Source organism: Dendropsophus ebraccatus, chromosome 2 (genome assembly GCF_027789765.1).
Source record: "Dendropsophus ebraccatus isolate aDenEbr1 chromosome 2, aDenEbr1.pat, whole genome shotgun sequence".
NCBI classification, from domain to species: Eukaryota; Metazoa; Chordata; class Amphibia; order Anura; family Hylidae; genus Dendropsophus; species Dendropsophus ebraccatus.
The window spans coordinates 6,984,003-7,011,112 of NC_091455.1; the positions used below are offsets into that span (position 1 = coordinate 6,984,003).

The 27,110-nt window shown below is 48.9% G+C and overlaps 2 protein-coding genes across 2 annotated transcripts in view; one reads left to right on the forward strand and one right to left on the reverse strand.

The window, feature by feature from the left end:
• LOC138784091 (calcium-responsive transcription factor-like) lies at positions 1–23,977 on the reverse strand. The gene is made up of 8 exons (XM_069959607.1): positions 23,761–23,977; positions 17,273–17,383; positions 16,221–16,327; positions 8,455–8,596; positions 5,035–5,219; positions 2,125–2,235; positions 1,809–1,955; positions 1–546 (listed from the first exon to the last, which is right to left on the reverse strand). Exons 2-8 carry the CDS (start codon positions 17,361–17,363, stop codon positions 1–3), a joined length of 1,329 nt encoding a protein of 442 aa, XP_069815708.1. The 5' UTR covers positions 17,364–17,383; positions 23,761–23,977.
• Positions 17,282–27,110, forward strand: part of RHPN1 (rhophilin Rho GTPase binding protein 1) — a 41,087-nt gene continuing 31,258 nt past the window's right edge. The window contains exon 1 of the mRNA XM_069956993.1: positions 17,282–17,425. The gene's annotated coding sequence lies outside the window, so the exon portion shown is untranslated. The remainder of the gene's footprint in view (positions 17,426–27,110) is intronic.

The window sequence follows — 27,110 nt, forward strand, 5'->3', positions numbered from 1 at the left end:
TCAATGCCTCCAGATACTATTGGTTCTTTCATGCTGAGTCACAAATGCTGCTACCACAGCATAACCAACATTTGCCCTCACACACAGAAAATACAAGGGAAGTGCGTACTTTGTTGTTCTGTACGTGGCATCCAGCAAAGTAATTTGGTTTCCATAACGAACAAGTAGTTTTTTTTGCCACTCAGCCTGGTATAAGAATAAAAAATGTATTTCTTCCTTTGATTCCTCACTGGAATGAGGCCTACAAAATATGCTACAGGAGGGGTCCATTTTCCATTTGTCCACAAGCTGAACAAGCATACTTTGGTCAAGTACAGATCCATGACCAAGATGCTTAGATCGACCAATTACATTAGAAATATCTTTGCGAGTTGGGAAGAATCTCCTTCGAGAGCCTTCAGGAACATCCAATCCTAGAAATATCTCATTGTTTACGAAATGTTCAATCAGTCTTCTAAGTTCACTCTTTTTTCGGATACCAGCGCGATACAACTCTGTGATTTTTTTCTGTACTCGAGGATCGATCTTTTCACGTAGGTTAGCCGCCTGACAAAATAAATATAGTATGTATGTAATATATATAATTTTTGCATTCTGCATACAGCATACTGCCACACCTCCCCCGACCTGCACCGCTTCCCCCACCCCCAGGTAAAAATAAAGAGCTGTTCTCACCCAGCACACTCCGTGCCGTTTGCCTGTTTCGGGGACTTCCAGTCCCCAGTGTATATGCACATTCGGCCCTTCCGGCTGTCAGGCTGTGTGTTTATATACGCAGTTCTGGTTATTCTAGCAAAGAACCTGATTAAAAAAAAAAACAGCCCGAGAGCTGAAAGTGCAGAATGTGGGAATATACCGGAGTCCCAGAAGTCACCGGAACAGACAAACCGCATGGAGCGGACCGGGTGAGAACAGCTGTTTGTTATTTTGACCCAGGGAGGAGCGGTACAGGCCGTTGGGAGGGGGGGGGGGTGGGGGGGTGCAGGGACACAAGGACTTATGATATGATCTCCATAAGCCTGTTCAGGATCACGCACGCTAACTCTGATCACAAACCACTGAGGCTGTGCTTCCATTTAATGGGTGATATGGGTAATCACCCATTAAACACATCCATAAACAGAAAACCCCTACATGGAAACTCATAATTGGTATTTTTCAGCCTATATTGTGTGTAGGCAGGCAGCTGTTAATCACCAGGTTGTTGGCAAAAGTGCACATAATGGGCCTTGCCAATTACAGTTTGTGTCCAGCTGTGTATGACATCGCTGATAGCCTTTGGGGGAGACGGGACCGATCTCCTCACCCACCCTTTTAGATGCTGCAGTTGCAGCTCCAGTGTGATGAGTTGGCAGCAGGTTGGGCAATATGCAACAGTTGGGTCCTGTCACTGATCACTGACAGTGGGCACTTCTCCCCCAAACCAGTGCGGCCTTTAGATGCTGCAGTCTCACTGGCTGTAGCACCTAATGTGTTACACAACTCTGCGCAGTAGTGATGTCCAGAGTTGGAGCGGTACGTGCTGCAGAGCATAAATCTGCAATCATTGCGATACAGCAAAATTCTAGATCGGTGTCCCATAGGAATCCCAGAACTTTCCTGGATCGCTGTGTAAGCAAGGCTGACAGAGCGATCCAGAGCAGAGAAGATCGCAGATTTATACTGTGCAGCACGTAACTGACCAACTCTAGTGGTGGCACCTAGCTGCGTATACCACCACCACTGATCGTGTGGGGTCAGATTCTGAGCCCATGTTAACACCAAGACAGGTATATCTAGAACTATAAAACAAATATATTTAAGTATACCTCTCCAGTTATGGGATGATTGCTGTGATCAGAGATCTTTGGGAATAAAACAACATAGCTGTGAACTCCTTTTGCATTCTCCTTTTGGACACAATTTTTTAGTTTCTTCGATGCATTTTTTCTATGCCACTCACTGTTTTTCTTTATCTGTCAACAAAAATTATTTTTACTACATTAATGAACATTTACACACAAAACTGGCCTTTAAGAAAACCCCTTTAATATGCAAACTTTGACCTTAAATTTAAACATTAGAAATTATTCTATTGTTTAAAGTATGACTACTACTAAAAAGGAGACAAGGATGCGTACAAACCTGAAAATCCGGAAAAGTAAGAAAATGATAAATATAAATTTTTGCTGCGCAGTCCATCTTTTTTGTACACTGGTAAAGTTGTCTGTGTCTGACAAAATGATGATCTTCAGTCTTAAATTATAAGAAAGTAAATATATTTACTACACAAACAAGATACACTAAAATATATAAGCGTTACTCCTGCTAAAAGGCTGGCCATGTAGCAAGACAGAATTGTAAGGACATGAAAGAAAGCCATTAACTATAGAAACAAATAAAGTTATAAACTACAATTTGATTATTAGACATTGATATAAATAAATATTTTATCAATATTTAAAAATCCAAAACTCTTGCGCAAAACCTTTTAAATAAATGCTATAGCTATGCATACAACTGCCTTATGCTGTGTTTACAGACAGATTTATCTGACAGATCTTTGAAGCCAAAGCCAGGAACAGACTATAAACAGGAAACAGTTCATAAAATAAAGACTGATGTCTCCTCTTTTCAAATCCATTTCTAGCTTTGGCTTCAAAGATCTGTCAGATAAATGTCTGTAAACGCACCATTAGGCTACAAGTCAAATGAGGTAATATGTAACTAAAACTGCTGAATGAAATTGCCTTATAGCCTAAAACAATACTTAATTTATGTAGCTTGACAGGAAAAAAAAATATGTATTACCTTTCAAATCCATAAAAGGTGGCCTTCAGTTCATGTGTGGCCTTCAGTTCATGTGTGGCCTTCAGTTCATGTGTGGCCTTCAGTTCATGTGTGGATGTGCTTCCCAAGTTTTATTAGAATCTGTTGTAGGGGTGTTATGGTAAAGAACAGTGCAGGGGGAGGAAAGAAACTACACGAGAAGGGAGGTGAGTGGAAAAGATCAGGACCAGGCAATGTAATAAAATTAAAGTTTCCAATGCACCAATTAGAGACATGATCACGTTGGTAGCAACATCCGGACCAGACAGCTGATATTGTAATGCTCTCTCCCTACCCCCTCTACTGATGCTCAAAATCCACTTCTATGGTTTACAAATAGTGATTTAAGGTGCATTTATCTATAAGTTGATCAGCACTTGCATTAGAGCAGATCATTCTTCACTGCAAAAGGAACAAACCAGTGTTGTGAAATATAAGTCATGGAGTACAGTAATAAAAGTGATGTTTTATGCTCTAAGTTCTCTGATTACTTATATGAAGCCATCTGTGCCTGAGAAAATAGAGGAGTCAGAGCGTGAGAAAATAGGGGAGGGAGTTGTAGTCGCTGGCTCATAAAAAGAGAGGAGTTGGTGCCTGACAAAATAAAGTCGGAGTCAGTGCCTGATAAAATAGAGTAGTTGGTGTCTGATAATATAGAGCTGTTGGACTCTAATAGAAAAATAAAGGAGTTGGTGGCTGACAAAGTCAGTACCTGACAAAAAAAAAAAAGAATTCGGTGTTTGATAAAATAGAGGTGTCAGAGTTGGAGTCGGATAAAATAGTGAAGTCAGGATTGTATAGAAGTGGGAGGAGTCTGTACCTGACAACATAGACAAGTCGGAGCAGGAGTCTGTGCCCCCATTAACATAGAGGTGTCGGACTAAGTGTCTGATAAAATAGAGAAGTTAAGAGTTGTGGCTTACAGACTTCCACGGCCCTGGAACAAGCACTGGATCACTTGAGCAGCCACTCACACATGGGAATTGCTGCCAACCAATGATTCTGTTGGCGTTAAAAGATGTGATCATATAAAAAATTACTTGTTCGAAAGTCTTATTGCAGGGCCAGAAAATTAACAGAATGATTGTGTATGCCAATAATCAGCCAATTTTTTAGGCACAATCACAATGAGGAAAGGAATAGATGTGAACTGGATTGATTCTTGGAAATAATTGCTGTTAAAAGTAGTAAGAATTTCTGAAGAGGAAACATTCAACAAGCATAATAAAGGACAGGTTCTAATTTCTATAAACCATTAATGCTGGAACAGCATTTGCATAATACAAAATTATGATTGGCATAGTTACATTGAATTTAGATCTGTTGATAATAGATTTAGGACTAAGACAGCATTAACACTCATAAGTTATGGCCGAAAATGGCTCAAAAAAAGGCCAAAAACTGCAGTTTGAGCCTTTTTCAGCCATAAAACGGCCATTACTTGGCCAATTACGGCCGTAAATTAGGAGTGTGAATATAGCCTTAGGCTATGTTCACACGTCAAAAATATTAAAAAGGCGTCCGATTTTCATATTTAAAATAACGTCAGTTTTTGACAAGATTTAACTGACTGCAATGCAATGCATTGAAGTCAATGGGAAGACGGACATCCAACGCACACAGCGTATTCAATAACGGACGTTTTTGCAGCGGGCGTCAAAATAATGAACATGATCATTATTTTAGGACGTCTTTTGCAAACAGTGGACGTTTTTTATTTGTAGTTCATGCACAGTTTTCCTTTTGTCACCGTTTTTACTATTAAATTCAATGGACTTTTCAATTAAGCCACTGCCAAAGTCCAATTAGTAATTCCAAACTAGTATAATGTACAAACACCAGTCAGTGCACTAAGGGGAGGTCAGGCTGCTAAATAACGTCCGTTATTTTAGCCTCAAAATGACGGACGTAATTTTAAACAGATGAAAAGATGTTGTGTGAACATAGCCTTAATGTTTTTAAATGACAGCTGTACTAAAGGTACTTATTACTTAAACAATACCCTTTTCCAGAAATTGAAATAATGGTGATTTATAATGGTGGGTGGAAAGGGGAAGGCAAAAAAGAAGAGAGAAAAAAAACAAAACAAAAACAGTTAATAACAAAATGTCACATACATAATTTACATATTAAATTATATGCACACTAATTTATTATAAATAAATGAAAATAAATAAATAAAAATAAACAACACACCATGGTATGAAAACAATTCTAGAAACTTACCTGGGTTATAGCTTGCTTTTCAGCATATCGGCTCTTTTGGGAGGTAGCTAAATCTTTACCGAGGTGACAATTTAGGACTTTTCTTCCTACGATCGTGTAAGGGACCCCAGTAAAGTCAACGATAGATATGTTATTTACAACTGGTCCATACCAATGTATTTTGAATGCAGAGTTTACGGGACATGCTATAAAAATAAGTTTTAAAAAAAAAGTGTTACACTATGATTTCATATTTAGGCCAGGTTCAGACTATGTAACTGTGCGGCTGTATTTGCGGCTGTAATTGTGCGGCGGTATTTTTGGTGGTTCATGCGTACGCTGGTAAGTATAGTATATACGGCTGCACAGTGCACACTATGTATGAATCTACGGCCCGATCGTAAACGGACCCGTAAAAAATGAACAAGACCATTGTTTGCGGCTGGACATGCGGCCGAGGATTGACAGGCGGTCGGTACGGAGTACTTCAAAAATAGCCAGCAATGATGCCGAATGCCGATGCCTCTAATAGTTAATATATTAAATTAATAAAACACATTCTCTTTGTAATAAAGTCCCTTTCGTTGGTCAATAATTTAATTCTAACGAATCCATCATTGTGCAATTAAATATACTGTCCAAAAAAAAAAATATATATATAAATATACATTTATTTATATATCTATTTATTTTAACAGTATATTTAATTGCAAATGATGGATTAGTTTAAATTTAATTATTGAACAACGAAAGGGACTCTATTACAACGAAAATGTGTTTTATTATTTTAATAGATTAACCATGAGAGACATCGGCATTACTGCAGAGGATCGCAAACCCCGGTAATAGCGATTCATATAAACTGTTTCCCTGCTTTCCCAGATGCATCCAGAGGTGTTTGCATCACTTTCTTAAGATTTTATTTGTTATTTTTAGTTGAACCAGATTTCCAAGTAAATGACCGTATGTTTTCAGCCGCATGTCTATTTTTTCCCACGGCCGGAGTTTCATCCGCACATTTACAGCCGCATAAAAATACAGCCGCACAGTTACATAGTGTGAACCTAGCCCCCGGATGCAACATTTAATATGCTATTGACACACATGAAACGCATACTAGTCCTGCTTTGCACTTATGATATAAAGAAGCAGCAAGTCTTAAGATTTGCTTCTCTTAACCCCAAAGTCAGAGCTAGTTTACTTAACAGACTAATGCTGGGTTTACACAGAACGATAATTCGCCCAATCGAACGATTAACGATTTTGAAGCAACGATTTGGTTTTTATAACGATCAGCGTTTAGACACAGAAAAATCGTTAGAAGATTCGTAAGAAAATTCGTTATTGCGATAGTTTTTAACATCGCTTAAGCCCATCTTTTACATAGGGAAAAATCTTTGAATCTTTGAAAATCTGCGAATTTTTAGCGAACGACGAACGATGATTTAAGAACATGTTGAAAGATCAAAATGAACAATTTTTTACTCATCACTTGATCGTTTCCTGGGTTTACACAGAACGATTATCGCTCAATGCGATTGTTATCGCGAAAATTCGCCCGATAATCGTTCCGTGTAAACCCAGCATAAGGGTGCGTTTACACAAAGATTTATCAGACAGATTTTGGAAGCCAAGCCAGGAATGGATTTGAAAAGAGGATAGATCCCAGTCTTTCCTTTATGACCTGATCCCTGTTTATAGTCTGTTCCTGGTTTTGGCTTCAAAGATCTGTCAGCTAAATCTGTCTGTGTAAACGCAGCATAACTTCTAACCTAAATTTATAAGTAGATTAAAATGACAATTTTCAGCTGGCCATGAGTTATCTGAATTCTCTCCTGAAGTTAACTAGCTCTGACTTTAGGAATAAGAAGCAATTAGAAACAGCATTACACTATGGCTTCATATTTAGTATGCAATATTTCATCAGATGACTATGCTATGGTCACAAAGAAGCAGCTTCTCTTATCTCTAAGGTCAGAGCTAATTTACTTACCTAACATCTAACCAGATTTATAAACAGATTAAAATGTCAAATTTTCATGGTCAGGAGTCATTTTAAATGTTAGCAGACTATGTTCTCTCCTGAAGTAAACTAGTTCTGACTTTAGAGATAAAGGAAGCAATTACACAATAGGTAAATGTTTTATTGAGAAAGTGTTTTCAAGCATAAGTGCAAAGAATAGAAAATAGTTTTCACATTGTGTACTTAAAGGGGTAGTGCGGCGGTAAAGAATTATTCACAGAATAACACACATTACAAAGTTATACAACTTTGTAATGTATGTTATGTCTGTGAATGGCCCCCTTTCCCCATGTCCCACCACCCCCACCCGTGTACCCGAAGTGTGGTGCGCTATACTCACCTGTCACGTGCCGACCACCGTCTCCGATCTTGAGTCTGTGACGTCTTCTTCGGGCGGCCGGCGGACAGCTGCCACTCTCCCGAATGCTGGCCGCCCTCTGCCGCATCATCTGATGCTCAGCCGCGATTGGCTGAGCATAACTGTGCTCAGCCAATCGCGGCTGATGACGCGACCGCGACATCAGCAGCTCGCCGCGATTGGCTGAGCACACTTATGCTCAGCCAATCGTGTCTGAGCATCAGATGACGTGGCTGAGGGTGGCCGGCACTCGGGAAGATCGGAGAGCTTCGCCGGCCGGCCGAAGATGACGTTGCGGCACAAGATGGCGGCCGGCGCGACACGGATCAGGTAATGTATAATGCACCACACACTTCCGGTACACATGCGGGGGTGGGGGACACGGGGAAGGGGCGATTCACAGACATAACACATTACAAAGTTGTATAACTTTGCGATGTGTGTTATTCTGTGAATAATTTCTTAGCGCCGCACTACCCCTTTAACCTTTAATGAGTTAAAATATATAAATATATATTTTTTTAATTTCAAAATAGTATAATTTGAGAAGTACATTGAATATGTCCCAGGAGGAAAAAAGGTAACATACCAATTGGCATATTAGCCATTCATAACATTTTTAATACAGTACTGCTTTGGCCATTTCCGGCGGCTGTGCACACATGTGTTTACTGCTTTGTTCAAGCAAATAGCTTAGATAATCCATTCTGAGATCAATTGGTGTCCCAGCAGTCCTACCCCGCACAATAACAAAGATACAGCCTAGTGGATAACTTGTTTTCATGTGACAACCCTTAAAGGTTAGCTATTATTCCAACAGCTCCCTGTTCTTACACCCAACGTTGAGACATTCTCTCCACATTGAGCGGTTGCTGTGCATCAGACTCACACCCTTTGGGTATAACTCAGGTCCATAACAACAGCAACCTCCCAACATGGAGAGAATGTCTCAACAATAATTGAAAGAACAGGGAACTGAATTCAGTTAGCCTTTAACAAAGGGAAACAGGTATGCCACAGGGGAAAAAAAAAAAAAAATGTTTATGCAGTGACAATTTACCTTCATTCCCAAAGTTTTTCTTTTTCTCCAACACAACAAAGTTTGATATTGTATTTTCTTCATAGTCACTGACTGCTTGCATGGCACTTTGTAAGGTGTCAAATGTTTGCAACATATGTGTGTCATACTGATGTGCCGATTCCTAAGAATACATTGTTATAAAAATGATATATGTTAGGTAGAGAATATCATTAGCTTATGGCATTCAAGATGATTTTTTTAACAGACTTTTGGCTCTAAAAACTAAATGTCAGACAGCAATTAATAAAATACATAATTAAAAATCTTCCCCTCCAGTTTCCAGCACTGTCTGGTTCCTGATGCTTCTGTCAGGCTGGTAATTATTAGGTCATATAAATCATTCCTAGTTATTCCGGCCATAGATAAGCAGAGCGGTCATGTGCACAATGGATGGAACACAATCCACCTGACCTGATGAAGTGGTTTTACCACAAAATGCATTGTCGGATTATATTCAATAAAGAGAGCAATGTATCTTATAATTAAACTCTGATACAGCATCTTTTTCCTGAACTTAAGGCGCCTGCCACGATACGTGGGTAAAAGAACTCCATTGTTCTTTACAATATTGAAGTTTTTATGTCATGTATATTTTCTCGTGCGTCTTATTGGGGGACACAGACACCATGGGTATAGGCTGCTGCCACTAGGAGGCTGACACTAAGAAAAAACAAACTAAGTCGGCCCCTCCCAGCAGGCTATACCCGCCCACTGGCACTGAGCTAATTCAGTTTAGCTTAGTGTCAGTAGGAGGCAGACGCAGGTCTGGTTACTCCAGACCAGTTTCTGCTTGTTTTTTCTTTGAATTGTTTACTTTTTCTTCCTAACAGGTCGGGGCACGGTGGGTCACTAAAGACTCGCCCTGATCCCCCCCTTATGCAACCAGGGCACAGAACCTAACTGGAAAGGGGCTGTTTACCCTAGGTTGCCACCGGCCGGACCCAGCGCCCAGGACACAGACTAGCCCTGCTGTCTGTTTGCTCCTTAATGCGGACTTGTTCTGCCAGCCCCTGCCCGCCCAGCCTCCCAAAGTTGCGCGCGGCAGCGCGGCACAGTGCCGGCAGAAGATCCGTGGGAGTCAGCATCAGGGGTAAGTATATGCCTCCCCTGCTCTCTCTCTCTCCCCCTCCCATGGGCTTTTCGGGTCCCCGGTCCCCTCCTGCGGCTGTCTATCTTCCGCCCGCCCCCCTTCCCCATGCACCTCCCAGCTCCCGGGTTCCCCGAGTTTTTTCTTCCCTGCTGCGTTCCGGTCCTCCTGCCGTCACAGCATGCGGGGGGTCGGGTACCGGGATACCGGTCTTTCAGGTGCCGGGCGCGGGGCCTCCTTTTTCTTACGGACCGCAACTTCCGGGATCCGGTCCGTGACGTCCGGTTCGAGGGCCTCTTCTCATGCGCGCGCCGCTCCTTCCTTTCCTCCTGGTCCTTTTTGAATTTCCCGCGCGCGGTCTTCTTCTCCCGCGCGGGCCAACGCCTGACGTCAACCACGCACGTGACGCGGCTTTCTGTGCAGCCCGGTCGGTACGGCAAGCCTGCAGACTGCGCAGCTCCACGGTCGGCAAGAGTCCTCATCCGTGGGACTACTACCCCCAGCCTGCTTTTCCTGGCCAGTTTCTTCTGCCCATCCTGCCCTCAGCAGCCGTTCTGTGCTCTGACCGGACCTCTGCCATTTTCCGGATTTGTTTTCCTGGTAAGGTCTCTCTGGGACTATATGCCTGTTTTCTGGTTACTGTTCTGAGTTTCTCACTGTGTGTATTCTGTTATTCTGCAGGTTTGGTTACTTCTCAGCTGACTGCCTGAAGGAATACACTAGCTGGCTGGTTTTTTCTTACTAATATATATATATATATATATATATATATATATATATATTTAGTTTTTTCATTATGTCTGATTCAATATCTGAATCCTCACGCCGCCAGCATCCTCCTCCTTCCTCTGTTAACTACTATTTCTGTACGTCTTGTAACACTAAATCTGCTTCTGGCCACTCTCAGCCTATCTGCACTGCTTGTTCCATGCAGTCCTGTTCGTCTCTGTCCCCTGCTCAGGACCCCCCACCGGAGTCTGAGGAGTCTGCCCCGCCTGGGCGCGCTCCCTCTGCCAGTCAGTGTCGCAGATGGCTCAGTTCTCTCAGTCTGTGGCAGCCGCCCTTGATCGCCTGTCTGCTTCTTCTTCAGCGCCTGCCCAATCCCGCTCCCACAAGCGTCCTCGCCGTGCCTCTTCTCGCTCTTCCTCTGGCTCCCCTGGAACTAGCCTGGCCCCTACGCATCTCTCTCCTAACAGACAATCTCATTCGCCTGGAGATCTGTCGGATTCTGAGTCTGCTTCCAACTCTGATCCTGAGGATGTTTCCCCTGCGGCTTCCACTGTGGACAGCCTTGTGGCCGCAGTCCGCGATACCTTCCAGTTGAAGGATTCACCGGACCCATCGCCCTCTGATGAGGTCTTTTTCCATAAAAGCGGCCACCGTGTCCGCAGCTCTTTCCCCAGTCACAAGGAATTTGATGACCTGTTTTCCAAATTTTGGAAGACCCCAGACCAAGCGTTTCTCAAAGCCTAAACACTTGTCGGTTCTTTATCCTTTCCCTGAAGACCTTGTGTCTCGCTGGTCAGGTCCACCTTCAGTGGATCCCCCGATCTCTCGGTTGACCAAGGTCACGACCCTTCCGCTGGACAATGAGTCGTCCCTTAAGGATTCCACTGACAGACGCACCGAGTCCTTAGCTAAGTCAGCTTTTGAGGCCTCCGGCTCCTCTCTTCCTACCCACACTTGCTTCCACTTGGGTGTCTAAGTCCATTTCAGTGTGGGCCAAGCAACTGAGGGACGGCCTTACCTCTGGCGTATCGGGCCGAGGACTTAGCCGACCTCGCCCAACAGATTCAGGACGCGGCTCAGTACCTCTGCTCGGCTTCTCTGGACGCTGCAGCCTGCTCGGCTTTTGCGTCGGCCAATATTGTGGCCATGTCGCCGGTCTTTGTGGCTTCGTGAGTGGCGGGCTGACAACGCTTCCAAGCGTTCTCTCACCAGTCTTCCTTTTGTGGGCTCTCATCTCTTCGGGAAGCGTCTGGATGACATAATTTCCGATGCCACGGGGGGGAAGAGTACCAATCTTCCCCAGCAGCGCCCCAAGCGTCAGGATTCCCGTCGCAAGCCAGGCTACTTTCGTTCCTTTCGGTCGCTCCCACCATCTCACTCCGGGAAAACTGCGGCCCCTCAGAACAAAAGGTCCCGGTTTCTCCAAGAACCGTTCTTCCTGGCAGGCGCGATCTGCCGCCTCCCGCCCCCCCTTTAAGCCTGGCACCTCCAAGCCCTCCTCCTCCTGAAGGTTCTCCCCCACCCGGATCTCCTCAGGTGGGCGGCCGCCTCCTGTTGTTCCAGGAGGTCTGGCTTGCGCATGTTCAGGACGCCTGGGTGCGAGAACTGATCTCACAAGGTTACAAGATAGAGTTTGTTTCCGTTCCCCGCAATCGTTTTTTCCTTTCTCGTCCCCCCAGGTCCCCTGTCCTGGCGGCCGTTTTTTTCCAGGCCATCCTTTCGCTCCTCTCAAAGGGAGTGATTGTTCGCGTCCCTCCTCTTCAACGGTTCCGCGGGTTCTATTCGAACCTATTCGTGGTTCCGAAGAAGGACGGTTCGGTACGTCCGATTCTAGACCTCAAGCGTCTGAATCGCCATGTCCGACTATCTCATTTCCGGATGGAGTCCCTGCGCTCTGTGATCGCTTCTCTGGAGCCGGGCGAGTTTCTCTCTTCAGTGGATATTCAGGACGCGTATCTTCACGTGCCGATTTTTCTTCCTCATCTACATTTCCTGCGTTTTGCAGTAGGGGGGAAGAGCCATTATCAGTTCGTAGCTCTCCCGTTCGGCCTGGCTTCGGCTCCGCGGGTTTTCACGAAGACCATGGCGGCTGTCATGGCTCTTCTTCGGGCTCGAGGTGTCTCAGTAACCCCTTACTTGGACGACATACTCGTCAAAGCCCCATCCGAGGACCAGAATTTAGAGAGCCTCCATATCACCCTGGATACGCTCTCACGCTTCGGTTGGCTGCTCAACCGCCCCAAGTCCTCCCTGATCCCTGCCCAGTCCCATTGTTTTTCTGGGAATGCGTTTGGACTCAGTACAGGCCTGCGTTTTCCTTCCAGAGGAAAAGTTGCAGTCCCTTCAGGTCGACATCAGAGCTCTTTGCAGCCTCCGCCCTGTGTCCATACGCTCCTGTATGAGGGTTCTGGGGAAGATGGTGGCGTCTATGGAGGCGATCCCTTTTGCCCAGTTTCACTCCCGTCCCCTGCAGCTCTTCCTGCTGTCACGGTGGGACAGGTCACTCCCCTCTCTAGATCGGAGGGTGACACTACCGGCTCGCCTCCGTCGAGACCTTCAGTGGTGGCTGCGGTCTCCGAGCCTCTCTCTGGGTCGCTCCTTTCTTCCCATTCATTGGCAGATCTTGACCACCGATGCCAGCCTGCAGGGCTGGGGAGGGGTTTGGAACGATCTGACGGTTCAGGGAACCTGGTCGTCCAAGGAAGCTTGCCTCCCCATCAACATCCTCGAGCTGCGGGCGATTCGTCTCTCCCTTCTGCACTGGCAGACACAGCTCCGCGGTCTACCCGTTCGGGTGCAGACAGACAACGCCACTGCAGTGGCTTATGTGAATCATCAGGGCGGGACCCGCAGCAAGGCCGCCATGATGAAAGTGGTGCTGGTCCTCTCCTGGGCGGAGGAGACCGTGCTTGCCTTGTCCACTGTTCACATCCCGGGTGTGGACAATTGGATGGCCAACTATCTGAGTCGTGCACGTGTGGATCCAGAGGAATGGACCCTGCATCCCGAGGTGTTCTCCCAGATCTGTCACAGGTGGGGGACACCGGATGTGGATCTGATGGCGTCTCGCTTCAACCACAGACTGCCGAAGTTCGTCTGCCGGACGCGGGACCCTCTGGCTCTGGCCTCGGACGCCTTGGTGATTCCCTGGCATCGGTTCAGCCTCCCTTACATCTTTCCTCCTCTCCCGCTTCTGCCGCGGGTGGTGAGAAAGATAAAGTCGGAAGGAGTTCCGGTAATCCTCGTGGCCCCGGACTGGCCACGGCGCGCCTGGTACACGGATCTCGTGAACCTCGCCGCCGACGTCCCCTGGCGTCTACCAGACCGGCCAGATCTTCTCACTCAGGGACCACTCTGCCACCCGCGTTTAGCCACGCTACGTTTGACGGCGTGGCTGTTGAAACCTGGATTCTGAAATCACGCGGTTTTTCTGATGCGGTCATCAGGACCATGATCAGGGCCCGGAAGCCTGCATCGGCGAAGATTTATTATCGTTGTTGGAGGGCCTACCTCCGTCATTGTGAGGCCTGTTCTGCGCCACCACTTCCTTTTTCTCTGGCGCGACTCCTTGCCTTCCTCCAGGCAGGCCTGGACGCTGGCTTATCCCTGAGCTCTCTTAAGGGCCAGGTCTCTGCCCTTTCAGTTTTTTTCCAGAGACCCTTGGCGTCAATTCCCCAAGTCAATTCCCCCAGGACTTTTCTCCAGTGGGTGGCGCACATTGCACCTCCTTATCGGCACCCAGTTCCCCCGTGGGATCTGAACCTTGTCCTGGATGCTTTGCAGTCTCCTCCGTTTGAGCCCCTCCGAGATGTACCTTTGGCTATCTTGTCCTTTAAGGTGGTTTTCCTGGTGGCGGTTACGTCTGTCCGGCGGATTTCGGAATTGGCAGCTCTTTCCTGCCGTCCTCCCCTGCTGGTGTTGCACCAGGACAAGGCGGTGCTTAGGCCCGTGGCTTCCTTCCAGCCCAAGGTGGTTTCCCCTTTCCACCTCAACAAAGATATTGTTCTTCCCTCTTTCTGCCCGGCCCCCTCTCATCCAAGGGAGCGCGCGCTCCACAAACTGGATGTGGTTCGCGCCCTGCGCATCTATCTTTCCAGGATAAAGTCTCTTCGGCACTCGGACTCACTCTTCGTCATCCCGGAAGGCCCTCGAAAGGGGTCAGCGGCGTCTAAGGCGACCCTGGCCCGCTGGGTCCGCTCCGCCATCGCTCAGGCTTACCGGAGTAAGGGTAAGTCGCCCCCGTTCCGGATTGCAGCTCACTCGACTCGTTCGGTTGGGGCTTCCTGGGCCATCCGTCATGGGGCCTCAGCTCTTCAAATCTGCAAGGCCGCCACGTGGTCCTCGCTGCACACCTTTTCGAGGTTTTACCGTGTGGACACGTTTGCATCGGCCGATGCGAGTCTGGGCCGCAAGGTCTTGTAGGCGGCAGTGGCTTCTTCCTCTTCTTAGCTCCACTCTGTCTCTTCCCACCCAAGGGACTGCTTTTGGACGTCCCATGGTGTCTGTGTCCCCCAATAAGACGCACGAGAAAGGAGGAGTTTTTTACTCACCGTAAACTCTCTTTCTCGTAGTCTTCATTGGGGGACACAGCACCCACCTCTGTCTGGTTTTAAGGTTGCCTGTTGGCCTGTGTTTTCAGATTTTGAGTGTGGACTGTTTTTCTTTATGTTTGTTTCGGCTCCTCCTACTGCTTTTTCACTACTGAATTAGCTCAGTGCCAGTGGGCGGGTATAGCCTGCTGGGAGGGGCCGACTTAGTTTGTTTTTTCTTAGTGTCAGCCTCCTAGTGGCAGCAGCCTATACCCATGGTGTCTGTGTCCCCCAATGAAGACTACGAGAAAGAGTTTACGGTGAGTAAAAACTCCTCCTTTTTTTCACATATAATGGATAAGTAATGGAGTTGGCTAATTGACTGTTACATTACTAACCCACAATAATACCCCAGTATCCACTGCTGCTAGGGGTACCTGGAAGAACTGGGCACAGTCAAGTCCAGAGCATCAAAAATGCTCTGGTACTGGGTTAGCTGCAGGCTGCGATTGTTGGGTGGGGAGGGCCAGTATCTATGGCTTTTCAAATCCTGGCTTTATTAGGTTGCTGTTGCCTTGTTTTGATATGGCTGGTTAAGGAGATGCTAGGTGATCAGATCCCGCACTTTTTATAATTTTTTTTCTTTTTTTAAATCAAGTGTGGTCCCCCAGCATCTCGATAACCAGCCAGATACAAACAAGGAAACAATAACCTAATAAAGCCAGTATGAGAATAGCCATATATACTGGCCCTACCCACCCTAATACCAGCTCACAGCTGCCCCAGAGTCTTATTTTTGATGCTCTGGGCCGGACAATATCCAGCTCTTGGTGGTACCCCTGAAAGCAGGTGGCACCAGGGTAATAGTTGGGTTTATTGTTAGCTTTTTTAGGGTTAACAATGTACATAGTTATGGAACCGTCTATCAGACAGCTCCACTAATAAACCTGTATATATGGAGGGGGGGGGGGGGGGGGGGGGGAAGGACACAAGACACCATTTCACAGAGAAAATGATATTCTATGTAGCTAACAGAATCGAACAAAACAGGGACCATGAAAAAGTAGAGAGAATACTTAACTGTCCTAATGGGAGTTCTCTTCGCTCCTGCCATCAGCTGTGAATGACTAGGGCTTCATGCATGTGCTGTAGTCAAGCAACAAACATTGCAGACCCTGGAGGTCCAGCTTCACATGTGCAAAGGAAGGTCCTCAATGCATATCCACAGCTATCAGTGCCAGGACAGGGAAGTATTTACTTACTCAGTTTAGCTGATTTATTGTGGTTTATTTTGGGTTCAATTCAGACAGACTCAAATTTTGATTTGTCAGGTTTGGCCAAAAAAGATTGCAAACATTTGAAAAGTTGATTCTTCTCTAGTTTAAAAAAATGAAAGATACCGTGTCAAGCTCTTTTTCTTCAACGCTGCTCTCATTCACTGTACATGTAGTGCTACTTGCACTAATGTGATCTGTGCTCTTGATGTTTTCATAGATAGCAGCAACAGCTTGAGAGAAAAATATAAGTGAAAATAATATATAACAATTTTAGTAATTTAACTTGTGTATCTGTCGTCAGAAACATATAAAAAGTTTCTAACACACAAAAACCTAATCATCACTTCCAATGGCATAAAAACTCAGGTGCAAGTTGGGTTGGCCAGTATTCACACACATACTAAACTAAGGCCAACACCACAACTGAAAAAACAATACTTCTACATGACACCATTCACACAAGCTTACTGCTATGCTTGGCAAGATGAAAATAAGCTCTTGGCACAGTTTGTTCAAAGTATGCCTCCTATCCGCTGCGTAGAAGCAGCTTCTTGTAGGATAGGTCTCTAAGTATCACCTTTCCTGGGCATCCACATAGGCACACATGGTGGGTTGAGACCTGACCATGCATCACTTAAAAGACACCGAGCAGATAGGCGAGTGCACATATCAGAAGGGACGGAGGCTTCTACGCAGTGGATGGGAGGCATACTTTGATCAAACTATATGCCAAGAGCTTCTTTTCATCTTTGCCACCATAGCAGTAGCCGTGTGTGAATGGTGTCATGTAGAAGCCTTGGTTTTTCAGTTGTGCTGCTGGATTTAGTTTAGTATTTCAAAGGTTTATACCACTGGCAGTCCGAGTGTTCAGACCTCTAGTAATAGGGAGAACGAGTGGAGAGAAGCGCAGCTTAGCGCACGCTCTCTCTCCTCTCCCAGGTCAGACTTTAACACTCCCATAGAAGTCTACGGGAGTTCTGGCAAACTCTCACGCCGGGAGCTCATTCTCCTCATCGCTGGCGGTCCGAACACAGACCGCAAGCAATATAATCTGCTGGGCATGAGTCTGTTCTATAACAATAACAAGTGATTGCCCAACATGGAGAGAATATCCTAACACAGGGCGGAAGAACTGAGATTATAAATGACAGTAACCCTTTAAGACAAATACTCACTGTTATCAGACTCCTTTGCACTCTGTACAGCAATCAGTGCTGGCGTGCTCTGCTCTGGTTTGAACAACTTGCTACCTGTCTGCTGGGCCATTCTGTTCCCAGGAGTAAAATCTGTGGAGTTTAAGAGGGGACAACAACCTATCAGACACAAAGGTAATATGTGCGATGGGGACAGTAGAGGCATAAAATCCTGGGGAAAGCCAAAGCTTTGCATGGGGCAGGACCAAAATTCAAAGACATAATATAATTCAAACCCCCCTGTACTTTATGTGGCCACTGACACCAATCCAACTAGCAACAACATCCTATTAACAAACATTCTTTCACACAGGCTGTACAACATGGCCCCCAACTAATCTACATGTTACCCCCACTGTAAGAGACATGGGATCTACCTGACAAACCTCCATTTCGCATCTTTGTCAAACAAGAAGCAGCCCTCGGCAACACATCAAGCATACAACCTGCACAATAAAAACTCCAATTGCAACGATTTGCACCCCGTTACCATTCCCACTGCCCTTCTTACACTATGATCCAAATCACCCACTACACCCATAATGCTTCAACACACAATACTAAACCCCATGAACAACCCCACACTCAAATAATGCAACACGCAAAACCTCACCACACAGCTGCACCCCATTCATGCTCCTTATACACTTAAAATTGGTACCTCATGGTTTTCTACAACCAAAGTCGTTCAGTGTGAGGCTGCATTCACACTCATAATTTAAGTCCGTAGTTGGCCAAAAAACTTCACTTTCGGCAGAAAACAGCTGGAAAAACGTCAGTTTTTGGTCAAAAAAGGCTAAAAAACTGCAGTTTTTTGGCCAAAAATGCCAGTCCCATTTAGTAGAAAAGGATAGTTGAACAGCCATTTTTTGGGCCGTTTGACCAACAACTGCAGTTTTTCGGCTGAAAACACCCCTTTTTTGCGAATTACACCCATAAATTATAAGTGTGAATGCAGCCTTACTCATTTGACCCCAGCCCTATCGACTCTCCATGCACATGCTCTACAACCACCTCACAAGCAACCTGGGCTCTCCATGAGCCCCCAGGACAAACCCACAAAACCTGTCCATTTGCAACCCCCAATCAACCCATACCTCTCTAGGTGCACCAGCACAAGGCCCCCATGTCTGTCCAGGCACCCCCTCCCAACCCCCAATCCATTTCTGTGCATCCCACACCTCTCCATGCACCCAACACACAAGGTACAATGTATCTCTCCATGCACAGCCCACCCCCACACAAACTCCCCCATATTTCTCCAGAGAACCCCCTCAAGCATCTCTCTGCCCCCAAACACAAGCTCCCCTGTAGATCTCCAGAGAACCCCAACAAGCATAATCTCCAGCCCCCCCCCCCACACACAAATTTATGCAGCCACCACAAGCATCTCTAAGTGCACACACAAGCACCGCCATATTTCTCCAGAGACCCTCCACAAGCATAACTTTCGCTCACCATCTTTCCCCAGTCTACCCCCCCCACCCACACATGCACAGACTAGCACCGCAGGATAGTAAACCCCCCCCCCCACACACACACACACACACACAGACTAGCACCCCAGGATAGTACACCCCCCCCCTCACCCACAGACTAGCACCCCAGGATAGAACACCCCCCCTCACACACATATGCAGACTAGCACCCCAGGATAGAACACCCCCCCTCACACACATATGCAGACTAGCACCCCAGGATAGAACACCCCCCCTCACACACATATGCAGACTAGCACCCCAGGATAGAACACCCCCCTCACACACATATGCAGACTAGCACCCCAGGATAGTACACCCCCCTCACACACATATGCAGACTAGCACCCCAGGATAGAACACCCCCCTCACACACATATGCAGACTAGCACCCCAGGATAGTACACCCCCTCACACACATATGCAGACTAGCACCCCAGGATAGTACACCCCCCCCCTCACACACACAGACTAGCACCCCAGGATAGTACACCCCCCCCCTCACCCACAGACTAGCACCCCAGGATAGTACACCCCCCCCTCACCCACAGACTAGCACCCCAGGATAGTACACCCCCCCTCACACACAGACTAGCACCCCAGGATAGAACACCCCCCTCACACACACATGCAGACTAGCACCCCAGGATAGTACACCCCCCCCCCCCTCACACGCAGACTAGCACCCCAGGATAGTACAACCCCCCCCCTCACACACAGACTAGCACCCCAGGATAGTAAAACCCCCCCCCCTCACACACAGACTAGCACCCCAGGATAGAACACCCCCCCTCACACACATATGCAGACTAGCACCCCAGGATAGAACACCCCCCCTCACACACATATGCAGACTAGCACCCCAGGATAGTACACCCCCCCCTCACACACACACAGACTAGCACCCCAGGATAGTACACCCCCCCCCCTCACACACACACAGACTAGCACCCCAGGATAGTACACCCCCCCCCCTCACCCACAGACTAACACCCCAGGATAGAACACCCCGCCTCACACACATATGCAGACTAGCACCCCAGGATAGAACACCCCCCTCACACACATATGCAGACTAGCACCCCAGGATAGTACACCCCCCCCCACACACACACAGACTAGCACCCCAGGATAGTACACCCCCCCTCACACACACACACACACAGACTAGCACCCCAGGATAGAACACCCCCTCACACACATATGCAGACTAGCACCCCAGGACAGTACACCCCCCTCACACACATATGCAGACTAGCACCCCAGGACAGTACACCCCCCTCACACACATATGCAGACTAGCACCCCAGGACAGTACACCCCCCTCACACAAATATGCAGACTAGCACCCCAGGACAGTACACCCCCCTCACACACATATGCAGACTAGCACCCCAGGATAGTACACCCCCCTCACACACATATGCAGACTAGCACCCCAGGATAGTACACCCCCCTCACACACATATGCAGACTAGCACCCCAGGATAGTACACCCCCCCCACACACACACATATGCAGACTAGCACCCCAGGACAGTACACCCCCCTCACACACATATGCAGACTAGCACCCCAGGATAGTACACCCCCCTCACACACATATGCAGACTAGCACCCCAGGATAGTACACCCCCCTCACACACATATGCAGACTAGCACCCCAGGATAGTACACCCCCCCCCCTCACCCACAGACTAGCACCCCAGGATAGTACACCCCCCCCTCACACACACACACAGACTAGCACCCCAGGATAGTACACCCCCCCCTCACCCACAGACTAGCACCCCAGGATAGAACACCCCCCCTCACACACATATGCAGACTAGCACCCCAGGACAGTACACCCCCCTCACACACATATGCAGACTAGCACCCCAGGATAGTACACCCCCCCTCACACACATATGCAGACTAGCACCCCAGGATAGTACACCCCCCCCCCCCTCACCCACACAGACTAGCACCCCAGGATAGTACACCCCCCCCCCTCACCCACAGACTAGCACCCCAGGATAGTACACCCCCCCCCCTCACACACACAGACTAGCACCCCAGGATAGAACACCCCCCCCTCACACACATATGCAGACTAGCACCCCAGGATAGTACACCCCCCTCACACACATATGCAGACTAGCACCCCAGGATAGTACACCCCCCTCACACACATATGCAGACTAGCGCCCCAGGATAGTACACCCCCCTCACACACATATGCAGACTAGCACCCCAGGATAGTACACCCCCCCCCCCTCACACACACACAGACTAGCACCCCAGGATAGTACACCCCCCCCCTCACCCACAGACTAGCACCCCAGGATAGTACACCCCCCCCCTCACCCACAGACTAGCACCCCAGGATAGTACACCCCCCCTCACACACAGACTAGCACCCCAGGATAGAACACCCCCCTCACACACATATGCAGACTAGCACCCCAGGATAGTACACCCCCCCCCTCACACGCAGACTAGCACCCCAGGATAGTACAACCCCCCCCCCCTCACACACAGACTAGCACCCCAGGATAGTACAACCCCCCCCCCCCCTCACACACAGACTAGCACCCCAGGATAGAACACCCCCCCTCACACACATATGCAGACTAGCACCCCAGGATAGAACACCCCCCCCTCACACACATATGCAGACTAGCACCCCAGGATAGTACACCCCCCCCCCTCACACACACACAGACTAGCACCCCAGGATAGTACACCCCCCCCTCACACACACACAGACTAGCACCCCAGGATAGTACACCCCCCCCTCACCCACAGACTAGCACCCCAGGATAGAACACCCTGCCTCACACACATATGCAGACTAGCACCCCAGGATAGAACACCCCCCTCACACACATATGCAGACTAGCACCCCAGGATAGTACACCCCCCCACACACACACACAGACTAGCACCCCAGGATAGTACACCCCCCCTCACACACACACAGACTAGCACCCCAGGATAGAACACCCCCTCACACACATATGCAGACTAGCACCCCAGGACAGTACACCCCCCTCACACACATATGCAGACTAGCACCCCAGGACAGTACACCCCCCTCACACACATATGCAGACTAGCACCCCAGGACAGTACACCCCCCTCACACACATATGCAGACTAGCACCCCAGGATAGTACACCCCCCTCACACACATATGCAGACTAGCACCCCAGGATAGTACACCCCCCCACACACACATATGCAGACTAGCACCCCAGGACAGTACACCCCCCTCACACACATATGCAGACTAGCACCCCAGGATAGTACACCCCCCTCACACACATATGCAGACTAGCACCCCAGGATAGTACACCCCCCCCCTCACCCACAGACTAGCACCCCAGGATAGTACACCCCCCCCTCACACACACACAGACTAGCACCCCAGGATAGTACACCCCCCCCCTCACCCACAGACTAGCACCCCAGGATAGAACACCCCCCCTCACACACATATGCAGACTAGCACCCCAGGACAGTACACCCCCCTCACACACATATGCAGACTAGCACCCCAGGATAGTACACCCCCCTCACACACATATGCAGACTAGCACCCCAGGATAGTACACCCCCCCCCTCACCCACAGACTAGCATCCCAGGATAGTACACCCCCCCCCTCACCCACAGACTAGCATCCCAGGATAGTACACCCCCCCCCTCACACACACAGACTAGCACCCCAGGATAGAACACCCCCCTCACACACATATGCAGACTAGCACCCCAGGATAGAACACCCCCCTCACACACATATGCAGACTAGCACCCCAGGATAGTACACCCCCCTCACACACATATGCAGACTAGCACCCCAGGATAGTACACCCCCCTCACACACATATGCAGACTAGCGCCCCAGGATAGTACACCCCCCTCACACACATATGCAGACTAGCACCCCAGGATAGTACACCCCCCCCCCTGACACACACACAGACTAGCACCCCAGGATAGTACACCCCCCCCCTCACCCACAGACTAGCACCCCAGGATAGTACACCCCCCCTCACCCACAGACTAGCACCCCAGGATAGTACACCCCCCCCTCACCCACAGACTAGCACCCCAGGATAGAACACCCCCCTCACACACATATGCAGACTAGCACCCCAGGATAGTACACCCCCCCCCCCCCTCACACGCAGACTAGCACCCCAGGATAGTACAACCCCCCCCCCTCACACACAGACTAGCACCCCAGGATAGTACACGCCCCCCCCCCTCACACACACACAGACTAGCACCCCAGGATAGTACACCCCCCCCCTCACCCACAGACTAGCACCCCAGGATAGTACACCCCCCCCTCACCCACAGACTAGCACCCCAGGATAGTACACCCCCCCCCTCACCCACAGACTAGCACCCCAGGATAGAACACCCCCCTCACACACATATGCAGACTAGCACCCCAGGATAGTACAACCCCCCCCCTCACCCACAGACTAGCACCCCAGGATAGAACACCCCCCCTCACACACATATGCAGACTAGCACCCCAGGATAGTACACCCCCCCCCCCCCCTCACACGCAGACTAGCACCCCAGGATAGTACAACCCCCCCCCATATGCAGACTAGCACCCCAGGATAGTACACCCCCCCCCCCTCACACGCAGACTAGCACCCCAGGATAGTACAACCCCCCCCCCCCCCTCACACACAGACTAGCACCCCAGGATAGTACAACCCCCCCCCCTCACACACAGACTAGCACCCCAGGATAGAACACCCCCCCTCACACACATATGCAGACTAGCACCCCAGGATAGTACACCCCCCCCCCTCACACACATATGCAGACTAGCACCCCAGGATAGAACACCCCCCCTCACACACATATGCAGACTAGCACCCCAGGATAGTACACCCCCCCCTCACACACACACACAGACTAGCACCCCAGGATAGTACACCTCCCCCCTCACCCTCACCCACAGGAACTTTTGGTAAGAAAGAATACCTGAAAAAAGCCCAGAGCTGTTCAGTCACACTCCATGAGGTTCTCCTGGTCCTCAGAGGTGCTAGAAAAGCCCGGGAAGACTGGCCAGAGCTGTTCAGTCACACTCCATCAGGTTCTCCTGGTCCTCAGAGGTGCTAGAAAAGCCCGGGAAGACTGGTGACTGAGCATAGCTCCGCCCACACAATGCTAGAAAAGCCCGGGAAGAGTGCAGACTGAGCATAGCTCCGCCCACACAAGAAGCGGGTCACATGGTCAAGACCATGTGACTGCTTACGTCAGACCTCCTTTTACCCACTCCATTCTAGCCCCTACCATCTTCTAGGGTCGCTCTCTTTCCTGCATTGACCTTAAATTGTAAACTACAAGTCCCAGAATCCTGTGCCCGGACAGGCTGACAGTGTGCTGAGGGGAGATGTGTAGTACCACAGAGCCCAGCATCTACCTGTGTATGGAGGCACTCTGTATATAGTGCTGTGTATGGGGGCTCTGTATATAGTGCTGTGTATGGGGGCTCTGTATATAGTGCTGTGTATGGGGGTGCTCTGTATATAGTGCTGTGTATGGGGGCGCTCTGTATATAGTGCTGTGTATGGGGGCTCTGTATATAGTGCTGTGTATGGGGGCGCTCTGTATATAGTGCTGTGTATGGGGGCGCTCTGTATATAGTGCTGTGTATGGGGGCGCTCTGTATATAGTGCTGTGTATGGGGGCTCTGTATCTGGTGCTGTGTATGGGGGCTCTGTATATAGTGCTGTGTATGGGGGTGCTCTGTATATAGTGCTGTGTATGGGGGCACTCTGTATATAGTGCTGTGTATGGGGGCACTCTGTATATAGTGCTGTGTATGGGGGCTCTGTATCTGGTGCTGTGTATGGGGGCTCTGTATATAGTGCTGTGTATGGGGGTGCTCTGTATATAGTGCTGTGTATGGGGGCGCTCTGTATATAGTGCTGTGTATGGGGGCACTCTATAGTGCTGTGTATGGGGGCACTCTGTATATAGTGCTGTGTATGGGGGCACTCTGTATATAGTGCTGTGTATGGGGGTGCTCTGTATATAGTGCTGTGTATGGGGGCTCTGTATATAGTGCTGTGTATGGGGGCGCTCTGTATATAGTGCTGTGTATGGGGGCGCTCTGTATATAGTGCTGTGTATGGGGGCGCTCTGTATATAGTGCTGTGTATGGGGGCTCTGTATCTGGTGCTGTGTATGGGAGCACTCTGTATATAGTGCTGTGTATGGGGGCACTCTGTATATAGTGCTGTGTATGGGGGCGCTCTGTATATAGTGCTGTGTATGGGGGCGCTCTGTATATAGTGCTGTGTATGGGGGCGCTCTGTATATAGTGCTGTGTATGGGGGCGCTCTGTATATAGTGCTGTGTATGGGGGCGCTCTGTATATAGTGCTGTGTATGGGGGCGCTCTGTATATAGTGCTGTGTATGGGGGCGCTCTGTATATAGTGCTGTGTATGGGGGCGCTCTGTGTATAGTGCTGTGTATGGGGGCGCTCTGTGTATAGTGCTGTGTATGGGGGCGCTCTGTATATAGTGCTGTGTATGGGGGCTCTGTATATAGTGCTGTGTATGGGGCGCTCTGTATATAGTGCTGTGTATGGGGCGCTCTGTGTATAGTGCTGTGTATGGGGGCGCTCTGTGTATAGTGCTGTGTATGGGGGCGCTCTGTGTATAGTGCTGTGTATGGGGGCGCTCTGTGTATAGTGCTGTGTATGGGGGCTCTGTATCTGGTGCTGTGTATGGGGGCGCTCTGTATCTGGTGCTGTGTATGGGGGCGCTCTGTATCTGGTGCTGTGTATGGGGGCGCTCTGTATATAGTGCTGTGTATGGGGGCGCTCTGTATATAGTGCTGTGTATGGGGGCTCTGTATATAGTGCTGTGTATGGGGGCGCTCTGTATATAGTGCTGTGTATGGGAGCACTCTGTATATAGTGCTGTGTATGGGGGCACTCTGTATATAGTGCTGTGTATGGGGGCGCTCTGTATATAGTGCTGTGTATGGGGGCGCTCTGTATATAGTGCTGTGTATGGGGGCGCTCTGTATATAGTGCTGTGTATGGGGGCGCTCTGTATATAGTGCTGTGTATGGGGGCTCTGTATATAGTGCTGTGTATGGGGGCGCTCTGTATATAGTGCTGTGTATGGGGGCGCTCTGTATATAGTGCTGTGTATGGGGGCGCTCTGTATATAGTGCTGTGTATGGGGGCACTCTGTATATAGTGCTGTGTATGGGGCGCTCTGTATATAGTGCTGTGTATGGGGCGCTCTGTATATAGTGCTGTGTATGGGGCGCTCTGTATATAGTGCTGTGTATGGGGGCGCTCTGTATATAGTGCTGTGTATGGGGGCGCTCTGTATATAGTGCTGTGTATGGGGGCGCTCTGTATATAGTGCTGTGTATGGGGGCACTCTGTATATAGTGCTGTGTATGGGGGCGCTCTGTATATAGTGCTCTGTATATAGTGCTGTGTATGGGGGCGCTCTGTATATAATGCTGTGTATGGGGGCACTCTGTATATAGTGCTGTGTATGGGGGCGCTCTGTATATAGTGCTGTGTATGGGGGCGCTCTGTATATAGTGCTGTGTATGGGGGCGCTCTGTATATAGTGCTGTGTATGGGGGCTCTGTATCTGGTGCTGTGTATGGGGGCGCTCTGTATCTGGTGCTGTGTATGGGGGCACTCTGTATCTGGTGCTGTGTATGGGGGCACTCTGTATCTGGTGCTGTGTATGGGGGCGCTCTGTATATAGTGCTGTGTATGGGGGCACTCTGTATATAGTGCTGGGTATGGGGGCGCTCTGTATATAGTGCTGTGTATGGGGGCGCTCTGTATATAGTGCTGTGTATGGGGGCGCTCTGTATATAGTGCTGTGTATGGGGGCGCTCTGTATATAGTGCTGTGTATGGGGCGCTCTGTATCTGGTGCTGTGTATGGGGGCGCTCTGTATATAGTGCTGTGTATGGGGGCACTCTGTATATAGTGCTGGGTATGGGGGCACTCTATAGTGCTGTGTATGGGGGCGCTCTGTATATAGTGCTGTGTATGGGGGCGCTCTGTATATAGTGCTGTGTATGGGGCGCTCTGTATCTGGTGCTGTGTATGGGGGCGCTCTGTATATAGTGCTGTGTATGGGGGCGCTCTGTATATAGTGCTGTGTATGGGGGCTCTGTATCTGGTGCTGTGTATGGGGGCGCTCTGTATATAGTGCTGTGTATGGGGGCACTCTGTATATAGTGCTGTGTATGGGGGCTCTGTATCTGGTGCTGTGTATGGGGGCACTCTGTATATAGTGCTGTGTATGGGGGCACTCTGTATATAGTGCTGTGTATGGGG